Source organism: Lasiosphaeria miniovina (assembly GCF_030549165.1).
Source record: "Lasiosphaeria miniovina strain SMH2392-1A chromosome Unknown B0T26scaffold_3, whole genome shotgun sequence".
NCBI classification, from domain to species: Eukaryota; Fungi; Ascomycota; class Sordariomycetes; order Sordariales; family Lasiosphaeriaceae; genus Lasiosphaeria; species Lasiosphaeria miniovina.
This window is the reverse complement of record NW_026848222.1, coordinates 206,280-219,432: the sequence shown is the minus strand read 5'-3', so window position 1 is coordinate 219,432 and position 13,153 is coordinate 206,280. Positions and strand designations below refer to the sequence as shown.

At 55.1% G+C, this 13,153-nt stretch overlaps 4 protein-coding genes across 4 annotated transcripts; 3 read left to right on the top strand and 1 right to left on the bottom strand.

Moving 5' to 3' along the window:
* The first annotated feature begins 1,718 nt into the window (after nucleotides 1-1,718).
* On the top strand, nucleotides 1,719-2,922 carry B0T26DRAFT_699863 (uncharacterized protein). The gene is made up of 2 exons (XM_060441496.1): nucleotides 1,719-2,295; nucleotides 2,405-2,922. Exons 1-2 carry the CDS (start codon nucleotides 2,090-2,092, stop codon nucleotides 2,625-2,627), a joined length of 429 nt encoding a protein of 142 aa, XP_060297554.1. The 5' UTR covers nucleotides 1,719-2,089; the 3' UTR covers nucleotides 2,628-2,922.
* A 1,077-nt stretch (nucleotides 2,923-3,999) lies between these two features.
* B0T26DRAFT_749129 (uncharacterized protein) lies at nucleotides 4,000-7,472 on the top strand (the record flags this gene model as incomplete). The annotated part of the gene is made up of 10 exons (XM_060445057.1): nucleotides 4,000-4,277; nucleotides 4,338-4,360; nucleotides 4,454-4,473; nucleotides 4,541-4,725; nucleotides 4,796-4,955; nucleotides 5,028-5,068; nucleotides 5,772-5,857; nucleotides 6,073-6,118; nucleotides 6,205-7,216; nucleotides 7,278-7,472. The coding sequence occupies 10 exons, from the start codon at nucleotides 4,000-4,002 to the stop codon at nucleotides 7,470-7,472; spliced, it is 2,046 nt and encodes a 681-aa protein (XP_060297553.1).
* A 1,505-nt stretch (nucleotides 7,473-8,977) lies between these two features.
* B0T26DRAFT_673427 (uncharacterized protein) lies at nucleotides 8,978-10,665 on the top strand (the record flags this gene model as incomplete). The annotated part of the gene is made up of 2 exons (XM_060439595.1): nucleotides 8,978-10,583; nucleotides 10,625-10,665. 2 exons carry the CDS (start codon nucleotides 8,978-8,980, stop codon nucleotides 10,663-10,665), a joined length of 1,647 nt encoding a protein of 548 aa, XP_060297552.1.
* A 540-nt stretch (nucleotides 10,666-11,205) lies between these two features.
* Nucleotides 11,206-12,468, bottom strand: B0T26DRAFT_749127 (SUR7/PalI family-domain-containing protein; the record flags this gene model as incomplete). The annotated part of the gene is made up of 2 exons (XM_060445056.1): nucleotides 11,206-12,282; nucleotides 12,346-12,468. 2 exons carry the CDS (start codon nucleotides 12,466-12,468, stop codon nucleotides 11,206-11,208), a joined length of 1,200 nt encoding a protein of 399 aa, XP_060297551.1.
* Between the last annotated feature and the right edge of the window lie 685 nt (nucleotides 12,469-13,153).

The following is a 13,153-nucleotide window of genomic DNA, read 5'->3' as shown; positions in this document are numbered from 1 at the left end:
GGCCTAGACCTAGGGCAAACTCAATCTCAGTGAGCTACACGTCAGGCGGTCTATGCTGGGGTTTGTTTGCTTATTCCGCTGGAATGGAGATCGTAGCCGGGTTGGGACGACGACGGAGAAAAAGATGTGACGACCGTCTGGAATGGATAACGGATGAAAAAGATGCCACAACTTTACCGCCAAGAACCTGCAACGGATGACCGGTGGGTATATGATTGGCATATTGGTTAATATATGTGTGCCACTCCGGCGGCACGTTCGCTTAATATCAGACGTCCGTGGCCGTGTCGCAAGCATAGCCTGTACCCAATGGCGTGTGTAAGGGGGCGAGTGATCCGCCATCCGTCTGGCAAAGGGCGGCTTCGAGGGATGTATCGATGCACCTAACTCCGGGGTCGCAGTCTCTTGGCCGCTTAACGAGCGGGTATGGCAGATGGCTCTCGAATTTCCTCAGCATGAGCGGGTTGAGGCATGCTACTTTTGGAGAGGAGGGTGTGTATGCCACACAGCTTCCCAGGTCGCAATGTCGCTATGCTATCTCGGCATCTCCACAGATCGGCAAATTTGGCCGGCCTTGACTGGACGGCTCTCGGTTTGACGAGCGAGTTCTGCATAATGCAGCTGCCGTGCGGGCATAATCCGTCAGGTAAGGTAGGTATAAACCGAAGCCCTTATTGCCGGTTTTGGACAAACGGCCCACTCCCGAGCTGCTTGGTTAGTGTATCCGTTAGTATATACTGACGAGTGAGTAGTTCCCTGGAAGTCGATTCTTGATGCACTCTCGGAAAGTTGATTGCTATGCTAGGAGATATAGGCGTGTAGCGTCTCGTCCCCGTCGTGGTCCAAAGTGAATCGACCAATCCGTCCGCCCGCTGTCGCATCGCCGAGCCGCGCCGACTCGAGCATTTCCCGGCAGGTGCAACTAATTAGAATAGACGAAACCGAAACTCGCAACTCGATACCGTATAACCGCGCCGACGCTTTCTGTATGAACCCCCGAAAAGCTCCCTCTCGATGGTGGCATCCGCCCTCGTGACCTGAGTGAAAACCTTGACTCCGCGCCGGCCTTGCCGCTGCGCACCACGGATGATGTAACTTGAAACCGCCATTCCAATCCAAAATATGCTCCGGAGACCATCCCATCATTGCATGTCGAGCCCCCCGTGGTCGGTCAGTATGTTACTCAACAACGGGATATTTACCTCAGAACCCCCTTGGCCGTGAGTTTAAGTTGCTAAACTTGGTTATCTCGGCGTGTGTCCGAAGACGTCGATATCGCTCGTTTCGGGTTGTCGTCGCGTTGCCGAGGTCGGTCGTGAGTTGGCGCGACGAATTGTGGAACGGGGGCTAACGAGGTGAGGCAAGGGGCTGCGGGCGGCATTTTGAGTTCGGCCGCTGAAGTCTTGTTGGTGCTAGGGCATGGGGGCCTGGGCCCAGAGGCCTAGAGGTGGGATACAGAGAAAAGGAAAAGAATAACTAGAGCGTCTTAGAGCCAGGTTTTATACCACATCAGCTGTGCGTGTTGCAGTGCTTGAGCGGTGGCCCAGCTTACAAAGGCCGAAGCCACAACGGCCTTTCGTCTTCTCAATTTCTCATCTGGACAACAGTTGACGAGGGTTTTTAGGCCCCCGCGGCGCGATCGGCCCCGAGAATCGCACGCCAATCAGGGGATTCGGGGGCCATCAGTCAGGTGTGGGGAAACGGTCGCCCGAGGGTACGCCCGGCATGGGTGGGCTGTTTGGCGGGCTGCCTCGGTTGTGCACCCCAGGCTTTAGCTTCCTTTGCCCCGCAGCATGTGCACACCGTCGAACCACAGCCTGCCGATGCGGCCAGCGCCGTTGGAGGTCCTTGAGCTTCTGATCACCCCCCCACGTGGCTCACACACCACTCGCACAGCCGTCCTCGCGATTTTCCTTATGCCGCCCTGAATTGGGCTTTGCGTTGACTCATTCTCGCTCTCGCCCCCTTTTTATGTGCACATTTGGCAGTACACAAAAAGCAGGCTGTCTCCAGATGCAATTCTGATACACTGCCGCTTTCGGAGACCTTCTCCCTCCCATCTTCCCCTCCTCTCTGCCATCAAACACAAATGCTGGCGCGTTCCTTTGGCGTCCCAAGATCTCCCTTGGCCTACTACACCAAGCGACACGTTTCAAATCGTTCAAAACCACCACCAGTCTTCGCCATGGCCAGCCGTCCGACACCGGGAGCACGCCTGCTCTCTACCTCGGCCCGGGTGCACCCAAGCTACCTCCCGTACCTGCACAATGCCTCCCGCGGACAGGGGATGAAATGGTTTGCCCTCCCCTTTCATCTTTGCCGCCCTCCTCCAGACCTCCCCCATCAACTCTTGGATTCTCCCTATTTAGGGGTAGCTGACTTTGGACCTGTTCGGCGAGGAAAGGATACCACCCATCGTCGCCCTCGTCGGCGTCGGCTACGGCGTCGCCGCGTACCGCGACGCGCAAATCGACAAGCACCTCGCCATGTCGGTAGCCGCGGAACAGGCCGAGGCCGAGAGGAGGCGCCGCGAGTCGCTGCTCGCCGATGCGTACGGCGACCGCTCGAGCCTGGAGGGCCTGGAGCAGGCCATGAAGATGTATGAGGCCCAGCGGCGGGGCGAGTAGTCAGCGCGGGTCGCTGGGGAGTGTTGAGGTTGGGGTGGATGAAGAAGAGAGATGTAGGCTTTTGGGTTTATGACGATTTATATGACACGTTTGGGTTTTTTACTCTTTAGAAGACTTGTAATTATAGAATATCTTATGTAGAGTACAAAAAAGGACTTCCCTGATATTAGATTTGTGGTTGATTTGTATTCGCCAACTTTCATTGGTACACTATTCACATGGATCAATTAGACTAACTGGAATTACTCTTTGAGGTGCGGTTATTTGAAGATTTGCTCATGAGGTTGGAACGTGCTCACCGTAAATTATTGCCATTATCTCAGGTCAATGAATTGTCTTCCATGTTATCTCTCAGCCACTGGTAAACAGTTCAGAAGGCATCTCGAGTCCTTGATTCTTCACCTCAACCTCTTTCAAACCATGTCAAATGAGGGTCCGTTGAGAGCCTGGGTCATAGTAAACACTCGGGTTTTCAGATTGGCGAGTTTCTAGGATGGTAATCGGCTCGAAGGTAGCTAACATCAATCATTCAAGTGTGAGACTTTACGATGAACAGACGGCAAGACTTCTATGTTGACGTTCGGTCACACACCTCAAGCTAGAGTGGATGTGTCCAATGGAAATAGAATAGCTCTCAGTATCCAGGCCTCAGGCTTTGCTATCTCTTTGCTTAGAACGCTGATAAAGCTATTGTGGATCAGGCGCCAATCTGCGGAGATTGGGTCCTTACGACAAAAACTTGATGCTTGTCTTGCAACGATATGTCGAACCTTAAACTGTGCCGAGATGCAGGAGTGTGGTTCGTGTCTCCACCAGATTGCCCCGCGAAACGGTGTGGAGTTACAGGTTCAACGCTGCTATTTGACGACCTTAAACTCTATTCTAGGCGCTCGGTGATTTTCGGACGTCCGTCGGGGTTCTATAAAGTCGGTGCGCTTGGGGCCGACAACCTCTCCAGCTTTATATTCATGGATACCCTGGAATCTTTTGGAACGTTTCGCGTCACAATTGGGTGCTCAGGTCGAGAACGAGCTCGAAGAATGGCGTGATGACGCGCTGAACATAGGCTGGCGAGCCCTTGGTCTGAGATTCGCTACAGTTCTAGGCCATTTTAAGTCAGAGCGAGCCACGGCCCTTAAAGCATTTGTCTTGCTGTTTAAATCTTCTCTCTCGTTTCTTTCGTTCTTTTACCATGCGAATTTGCACCATATTATTATGATGAAGTAGACGATAAGTTTTTCTAGGACTCTCACATTTGCTTCCTCGACCCGATCTCGATCTAGCATCAGAGCTCTAGCATCTCGGCGGCTGAGCGAGACATGACGCACACCGGGATGCAGACACCACACCCACACAACGCCAAGCAAACAGCATGAAGGGAAATCTACTCCCACCTTGGTTCAAGGTTGCCACCCCGCGCTACGAGGACATCCTGATAGCGACGTTTTTCTGGGGGTTCTCGCTCTCCATTGGAATCTTCACCTTTGCCAAGGGATTCCGACAGACGTACCGCTCATGGACACGCAAGTCTCTATGGTCACGGTCGCACAGACTCAGCGCATACATTGTCATGATTTGGCTGGAGTGGGCTAGCTGTATCATTATTTCCATTTGTAGCTGGCTTTATCTCATCGGTGTCATCAAGCCGAGGTATGTTGAAGGCTTCAATTCCTCTCTGGCCAGCGTTGTTTTGCTAACCATTTTTTGCAGTTTTTGGTATTTCATGGGCATACGTAAGCTCTCCCACCCCTTTCCCGTTTTTATTATCTCTTGTATGACCGCCCTTGGCCAAGACCAGTGCTAACGTCATGCCTATCCCTGTCTAGTCGTCATGTGGACGGTTCAGGTCAGTACAAGACTCCCGGCCCCGCCGTAGCTAGAGCGTCTCGACGGACATTCTGACGGCTTCTCAGGTCCAGTGCTTGATGGAGATCCTGGCGAACCGAGTCTCTCTCATAATGTACAACCCCGAAAAGTCCAGGAGGCTCAAATGGGGAGTAGGCATTGCCATAGGATTCATCAACATCAGCGTGTTCTGCATCTGGATTCCCGCGCGCCTCCAGATCAACGATTGGTTCATTGAAGCCAACAAAATATGGTGAGATTCCAGTTCCCTGTTCGTATTTAGTATGAGCAAAAGGATAAGTATTAACTCGTAACCAATCAAGGGATCGTATCGAGAAAGGGCTCTTCCTGATCATCGACGGAAGTCTTAACGCATACTTTATGTGGCTCGTGCGATCCAAGCTCATTGCCAACGGCCTGACAAAATACAAGCGCGTCTACCGCTTCAACCTGTCCATAGTTTGTGTGTCGCTCTTGATCGATGTAAGCATGGCCCCCACACACCCTCGAGGGCAATGTCCAATTCCGACACAGCTAACATGATGCCATGGCCAGGTGTTGATAATCGCCACTATGTCTCTTCCCGACGATACTGTGTTAGCAGCCTCCCCCCTTCCCTTCTGCTGTCCATTCCGCCACCCATGCATGACGCGCTGACAAGGAAAGGTACTACAGTTATATACAAGCCCACCCCCTGGCATACTTAGTCAAGCTCCACATCGAAATGAACATGGCAGAACTGATAGCGAAGGTTGTCAGGAAGTCAAACGTTCATCTTACAACGTCGGACGGCTGGCATCCCGGCAATAGAGATTGGAGGGCGGATGCAACAAAGGATAACGCAACACCGGCATTGGAATGCCGAAGAGCTTCGGCCAATACGACGAACGAACCAGAAACCGATTTGGAGAGTAGCAGGATATATAGAATCACGATCCCCGTAACAGATGAGGAGGGCGAGGCGGAGGACGAGGCGAGGGCGCATGGCGTTGAACATGTTCATCGGCAGACAAGCCAGACAAGCTTCACGGAATCACTAGATCACTGGTGCACCGGGCGTGTTAATGAGCGGGCACAAGATGAATAACCCGCATAATGAGATTGCAATGTAAATAAAATCTGGCAACTGTTCCACATCGACCTCAGGTCCGCCTCCCTCAAACCTCTTCAGGCAGCTGTGCTAGGCCATTGAAGGCTTGACAGCTGCCCACAGCTGCCTGCCACAGTCTGGACCCACCTTTCTCAACGTCATTCCTTCAAACGGCGTTGGCGCATTCCCACGACGACCAATCCAACAAGCATCAGCTTACCAAGTGAGGCAGTCTCGACCATGGATCCTCTAAAGGACCCAAAGGGCCATGCCCGGACAAAATCTGGCGTCAAAGGTATGTCGCTGTCTTTTGGAAGGGGGTGATCGGGTTGGGGCATGGGTTGGGGAAGCGCCGGGTGATTAGCGACACCGTGGACGCACGGCAGCTGAGGTAGCCAAGTGGCAGTCGCGACAGCGTCCAAGCTTCGTTCTCGCCTGTTCCGAGTGCAGTTGGTTGGCCAGGCTTGGGTTTTAAGGTTCAGGCACCGAAGCTAATTTCCCACTTCCCAGCAACACGTCCGCGCTCCTCGACCAAAGGGCCGCTTGACATGGACCAGTGAGTGCCTTCATCCTTCCGTTTCTGGCAACGCTCCTGCCCAGATGTGTCGGCCTGGGGTCTGCGCTTTCCTGACATTGACCCAGAGGGCCTCTGCCATCGCCCCTATCGCCTCAACAATCCCAGAGAATGGCTCTATTGGGCCCGGCAAGAAGCCCCGGCCTCGCCTCCCCGCTTTCGCGGTCGGCGGCTCACTCGCCGGTTCCCAGGCGCATGACACCACGTCCCAAGGACTTCTCCTATCTTCTCCGCCCTGAGATTTACCATCCCCTGACGCCCCTCAATGTCCCTCCCTCCTTCCGCAACTCACCCAAGCAGCCCTCCCCCGACACGTCGATCCCAGATCTGCTGGCGCGGGGCCAGTATCGCGCGGCTGCCATCTCTGCCACGCAGGCTCTCACTGGCGCCGGTGGCCTCGCGCCGCCCGACCCATCGGACCACGTCCTCATCTTTGAACTCTTGTACACGCGCTTCGCCTGTCTGACGCTCATTGATGCTACGCCCATTGCAGCGCAGGAGGTGAAGACGCTCGAAGACCTCAACAGCTCCTTCTACGTCGACGAGGCCACGGGTCTGCATCTTGTTCCCTGGGAGCTGCGCGTCATCAACGTCAGGCTCCAGGCTATGGGCTTTGGGGACCCCCGGCGTGCCGTCATGAGCTACTACGAGCTGGCGCGGGAGGCCCGCGATCGCCTGGCCGAGGCAACTGCGCGCCATGACAACTCGGCCCGCGAGCTCTGGAAGGACAGGCTCGCGGATCTCGGTATCAGGGTCGTCGGCGCGCTGATTGAGATGGACGACCTCACTGGCGCCGCCCATCATCTTGCATCGCTCAAGGACCGAGGGGACGGGAAGATGGCGACGGCCAAAGCGCTGCTGTGGCTCCATCTGGGAGATGTCGAGGCCGCCCGGCGGTGCATGAAACCCGGGCGGGTGGACGAGGTTGTCGAACAGACGATAGCCGCTCTGTGTGACATGGCGGACGGCGAGTATGTGGCGGCACTAGCACGCTGGAGAGAGTTAAAAGAGCAGTCGGACGACGAGATGATTGGGGTTAACATGGCGGTTTGCCTGCTATATGTGGGGAGGATGCGGGAGGTATGTTAATCTTTCTTTTAGTCGCGGCCATTCCCGTCTGCTGGGCGCTAACGCATTTCAGGGCAAAACTCTACTCGAGAGCTTGGTGGACTCGGGCTGTTCCTCGCACACCCTGTTGTTCAACTTGACAACCATGTATGAATTGTGTACGGAGAGAGCAAAGAGCCTGAAGATTAAGTTGTCGGAGAAAGTGGCATCGATGGACGAGACGCCCAAAGGCTGGGAGAAGACTAATGCAGATTTCAAACTGCAGTAACGACTGAACAGTAATTATTCAATGAAGCCGCTGGCGGAACAATCAAGATTCAAATTTAGCGTGTTCGTATTCTCTCTCGTCTGGTAACAATCATCTGTTGGGCATACAATCTCATGTACATCTAGAGTAGGGTCTGCCCCGCCCCATCGGCCATGAAGTCATCGTGACCCTTTCTCGACTTTCTCCTCTACGTAACTTTTTCGTTTAGTTTTTTCTCCAGCTTCTTTATGCAACCTTCAACCCTCAACCCTCAACTCTCAACCCTCAACCCTCAACCCTCAACCCTCAACTCTCAACTCTCAACTTCCAACTCTCAACCTACAACCTAATTCTCCTCGACGTCACGACCCCATAAGATCGTCTGGCGGCCCCAGCAACAGGCCGGATACCTTTCTGGCCTACCCATCATAGCCCTCTTCGGCGATCGAGTATATCCATTACCTTCTCCATTCCTGTCGCATTGACGTCTTCCAATACGGGGATTGCCCTATCGCTAGACGTAAGTTCCCTCTCCGTTCCGTCTGCAAATTTGAGTAGATAGGCCTCGACCTCCGTCCAGTCTGTTACGCAACTGACTATATCACACAGGCTTCCAGGCTCGTTGCTCCCCCCTACCACGTCTGCCCCTCGCTCACTTATTTTACTTCTCTTCTGCGCTACTTCTACCGTTTTTACTTCTTTACCGTCCACCACCTCTACCCTCTACTCCTACTTCTCTACTCCCCTCCTCTACTCCTTTCTCTACTCTCTCATACAACCTTGCTTGCTATTTGGTATTCTTCGACCGCTGCCGCGCACACTCTGATTCTTTGACTCATACTTGTCTCTAGCTCAGCCTGCCTCCTGCAGCGCATATCAGACGGCACAAGCATCACACGGCGCAAGCAATCTCGCCAACCGCATCATTGCGTCGCCAGTCGCTACCGCATATGACTACCTACCTACTCCGGGAATTCCATTCACTCAGCAATCTTTCTTTGCGGATACCTAGGTACTATACTTTTATACTACCATTTCGAACCCCAATTTTCCTGCACATATCTAAACCTAATCCATAGTCTGTCTAACATTCTGTTAGTATAAAGCGTCTATATACACTACAACCATTAGTGTACTTAATAACAACCGAGGCCTCCAAATCCACGAAAATGGACGTCCAGTCAGCACCAGAGAAAGTTGGACAGACTTTGGCGCTCCTGGCCCCTTCATCAGCGACTGCTATGGCAGAGAAGCAGCGGAAGTTGGCCTTTTTTGGCCTCCCCTACAATGTGCGGGAGAAAATCTACCACCATTTTTTCCGTGGAGATGAACGCATATTTTACGTGGGAAAGTGATGGATTCCCGAATACGGGCCGCAGGCCCTGGAGCGCAGACATAGAATCGCGTCCAGCACCGACCAAGAGTTGCTCCTTGTCTCGTGGCGTATTTATGAAGAGGCATCCGCTGCTATCTACCGGGATGTTGTCATTTCCCATCCATACTTTCAGTGGAACTATATACAAAACATGGCCGGCCCCCATATCCGCCATATTCGAGACCTTTCACTTGAGTTCGTATGTGGTGGCATGAGCAGCTGCGACAACGCCGAAAACATGTGGGACGAGGTGACACGTGGCTGGGGACTGGCGCTCGAACTTTTGCTTAAGAACAGGGTCAACTTGAAGACCATTCGGGTGCAACTGATTTCCTGTTGCCGAGACGAGTCGCGCTCCTGCGAATATCTGGACGGATTACTCGGATATCTGCCCGACTTCCTCCTCTCTTATACCTTCTGCAGGGAGATTATTCTCACCAATGTGCCCAAGGAACTTGCGTACCATCTCGAAAAGGGGCTCTCTTGGAAAATACAACCTGAGGTGCAACCTGGTGTCTCTGACGGCTACTTTTACGATCTCATATCCGCCACCTTGGTTAATCCCACGTTTCCTAAGGAGTATAACTGGAACCTGTGGGTACATCGTCGCACCGATCTCGGGGACAAGACCGACAACTGGCGTTACGACCCGGACGACGACCGCTGGAAGTCAGACGAGATTTTGGAGACAATGACATTGGAACCCGAGCCTGAGCCCGAGGTCAAGATGGAACCAAAGATCGGCTTCCTGGACTTCCCCCGGGAGATTCGTGACAAGATCTACGACCTGGCATTCAGCAAGAGGCGTTTCGTATCGTGGCGCGAGCATGAGCACGCCGGCGCCGGACTGCTGCGAACCTGCAGGCAGATCAGGCGCGAGGCGCGCCCGAGGCGGTACCGCACTCTCGAGCTGCGGCCCAGGACGGCCTTGTACAAGCTGAAGTACCACACGCACCTGGACCTCGTGAAGGAGGTCGAGATCCAGTTCAACTGCTACTGCCCGAACCGGCGGAGACTGGACGACGTCGTGTACCCGCCCTCGCCGTGGTCATGCTCCGAGAGATCCGGATTCTACCCCGGTGATATAGAGCTGATAGAGGGGAGGGAGTGGCAGTCGTGGGGCTGGCCCCGTATGCTGGAGATTCTCAAGAAACATTGCCTGCAGCTGCAGCACCAGAAAATCGTCTTCGACACATGCTACCGGTTTGATCCCGACTACATCCCGCGCTTCGAGGAAAGCGAAAAGTGGGACCACAACAATCTCAAGGACCTGCAGCAGCACTGCGTTGCCTTGGCGAGCAGGTTCCTGGATCTTCTCGAGGAAGGGGGCTTCCCGAACCTCTCCTTGCTGACGCTGGCGGGAGACGTGCCGCCGAGCGCCGCTTACCGGTTGCCAAGAGCGCTCGGCCTGCCCATTCGCTCCATGGACCACGATCTGGCCGACTTCATCTACGCCTGCCAGGAAGAGGCAGAGGCGGTGCAGCCCGAGCGTCGAGAGATCGTGGCTGAGGGATATGAAGGCGAGCTGGCTGAATGGGAACAGCAGCAGGTGGCAAGGAAGGACAGATTCAGGGAGGTGGCGCGCTTTCCGAGATCTGAGGTAGAGTGGCACATTGACGCGCCCCCCACCCTAGGCTGGCGGAGCACGTTGCGAGACCCGTGGGAGATGGAGAGATGCAAGGAGGACGAGTGGCCCGAGGTCAACTGTTGGGACTGGATGGTGCGTTCGACGGACGAAGCCGCCTGGAATTGGTTATGTGAGCTTTTGGATTATGACAGCATGTACTTTAGTCTATAGACATAGTGTTACGCAATATCTCCACCAGCGCTTGGAAGTAAATAGGGTTCGGTATATGATATGCCTATAAAGCTCTGGAGAAATTACCGGGAACGTAACCCGTTCACAACAACCTGCAAATGCGAAGCTACCATGGCAACAACCTGGAGTGAAGCAAAAGCATTACTGCACCAAAAACCTCTTCAAGTTTCCGCGATTATTTGCTTATATATTTTCCTCCGTCTACTCTAGCAGCGACTTTCAGCGTGTAAATCCACCAACAAAGTGAGATGGCTTATACCCATCGCCACGTAAAAGCCATTATGAGCACAACTAAACATATGCCGCGGCACTGCGCAAAGTCAAACCGTTAAACGGTACCGAAAGAGTTATTGTTTAGTTATTTATATATTTTCCCCCTTTAAAATGGTATTAAAACAACGCTCGCGCCGCCATCGCGGACTGTAGGGAGAGCCAAAACGCCGCCGCCGCCCAAGCCCCCAAGTCAGAATACCTAACAATAAAAAGAAAGACAACAAAAACACCACAGGAAGAAACCCGACCATGCCATTAACCACACCAACCAACTACCATGCTTCACCCTATTGCGCCGTACCCGTCGTGGTGCTGCTGTACGGCTCGTACGCCGTGTTCAGGTCCTTGACGGGCTTGTTGCCGCCGAGGCTGAGAAAAGGGATACCGGGCGGGGCCGCGGAGCGGGCACCGGGCTGGCCGCTGCCGTTGTTGCTATTGTTATTGGCAGAGAAGTCATCGGGCGCCGCCCAGTCCTCCTCGAGGCGCTTGGGGCGGATGCCATCAGGAGACCCGCCGGCGGCGGCGAGCATGGGCTCCTTTTGAGAGGCGGCGTCCTGCTGCTTCTCGATCTGCGTGTAGCGCTGCTGCCCCATGCCGCCGACGAGCGGCAGGCGGCTCAACAGGCCGCGAGCGCCGGAGGGCTTCTCGCCGGGGATGGCGGTCGCGGGGCCAGCGGGGCCGTAGCCGCTTTCGGGGCCGCCGACGCTGCGAGCCTCGACGCCGCCGCCGCCGCGCCGCCTGCCGCGGCCGGAGCTCTCGTCGCGGGCGCGGATGACGTAGACGATGGAGCTCAGCAGGGCGAAGGCGAAGGCGACGAAGCTGAGGGCGGTGGGGATGCTGCCAAGGGAGCTGCTGAGGCCCGAGGCGGCGAAGTTGCCGTTGATGGCGTCGTTGAGGTGCTTGAAGATGACGATGCCGCCGATGCTGGCGGCGAGCAGCACCACCGTGGCGATGACGCTGACGACGGCGGCCAGGGCCGCCGAGCAGCAGGCCGCGAGCGATGCGGCCCACACGAAGAGCGCAGATGTCACGTAGGCGCCCGGCAGGAACCGGTTAAGCCGCGAGTAGTCCGAGATGGCGCTCAGGTAGCCCGGCGGGTAGTTCCCCTGCAGCGACGTGCTGTCGAGCCGCAGGTCTGTCGCCGGGTTGAACCAGAAGTTGAACTGCGGCCGCGAGCACGACACGGAGCCGTCTGCGAAGTGCCCGCACACGGCCAGCACGCCGATCGTGTACGTGTTGGCGAGCCCGAGGGAGGCTGCGGTGGCGTCTTGGCCTACGAAGTCGGTGCCCGAGACCGCCGAGAGGCCGGCGAGGAAGGTCGAGTTCCCGAGCTTTGGGGGCACTTTGAGATTGGTTGTGTCGGTCTGGGGGCTTCAGTTAGTAGGGGTTCGCCAGATACTTTGCCGGCGCACGGTGGAACAACTGACCTTGAGGAAGAAGACATTCGATAATGTGTTGTTCACTCCGGCAAGAAGCACGACGAGGATCAAGGCGAAGGAGAAGAGAGAGAAGACAGCGGGCAGGAAGTTGAGCAGGGGGAAGCGCGCCATGTTTGCGACGGGATAGGGGACCAGACAGAGAAACCTGAAGGGAAACAACAGAAAGCAAAGGAACTCGCGAGGTCTATGATGTTTCCGGAGACGGGAGCGCGCTTTCTCGACAGGTTATATTCGAGGCCGAGAAATTAAAGGCCTAAAGAAGAAAGAGAGCGGATGGGACGGACAGACCAGCCCTTGTCACGACGATTGGGCAGTGTGGGGTATTTGAGCGAGCTGCTGCCAGTACGGGTCAGTACGAGCGTCGCAGGGATATACCGTCAGTCGGGATAAGGGCCTGTGGAGGGCGACGTCTATACTAAGTATGTACTGCCTGCCAGGGTCCTCAGGGAAGATAGGGGAGGGGAGGGTAGGGGAGGGAAGGGGGCTGAAGACCACGGAAGACGTGACTCCCGGCAAGAGGGAAATTTAACTGAGCCGGGGAGTTTGGGTCTGGGACAGGCAGAGGCCACGGCAGGCCACGGCAGGCGATGACAGGCCGCCAGTGTGTAGGGCATCCACCAGCAGCAGGGTGTCATCATGGTACAATACTGTAATATGTATTGCATGTAAGTAAGCATGGACTAGCCGTGTGCACTTTACTTCCTACACATGCAGCCGTGTGGCACGCGTGCCCAACGCTCGTTGTACGGTTGCAGTGCAGCGCCGAGTGCTCCAACAGTGGGTGGGCGCCCCAAAC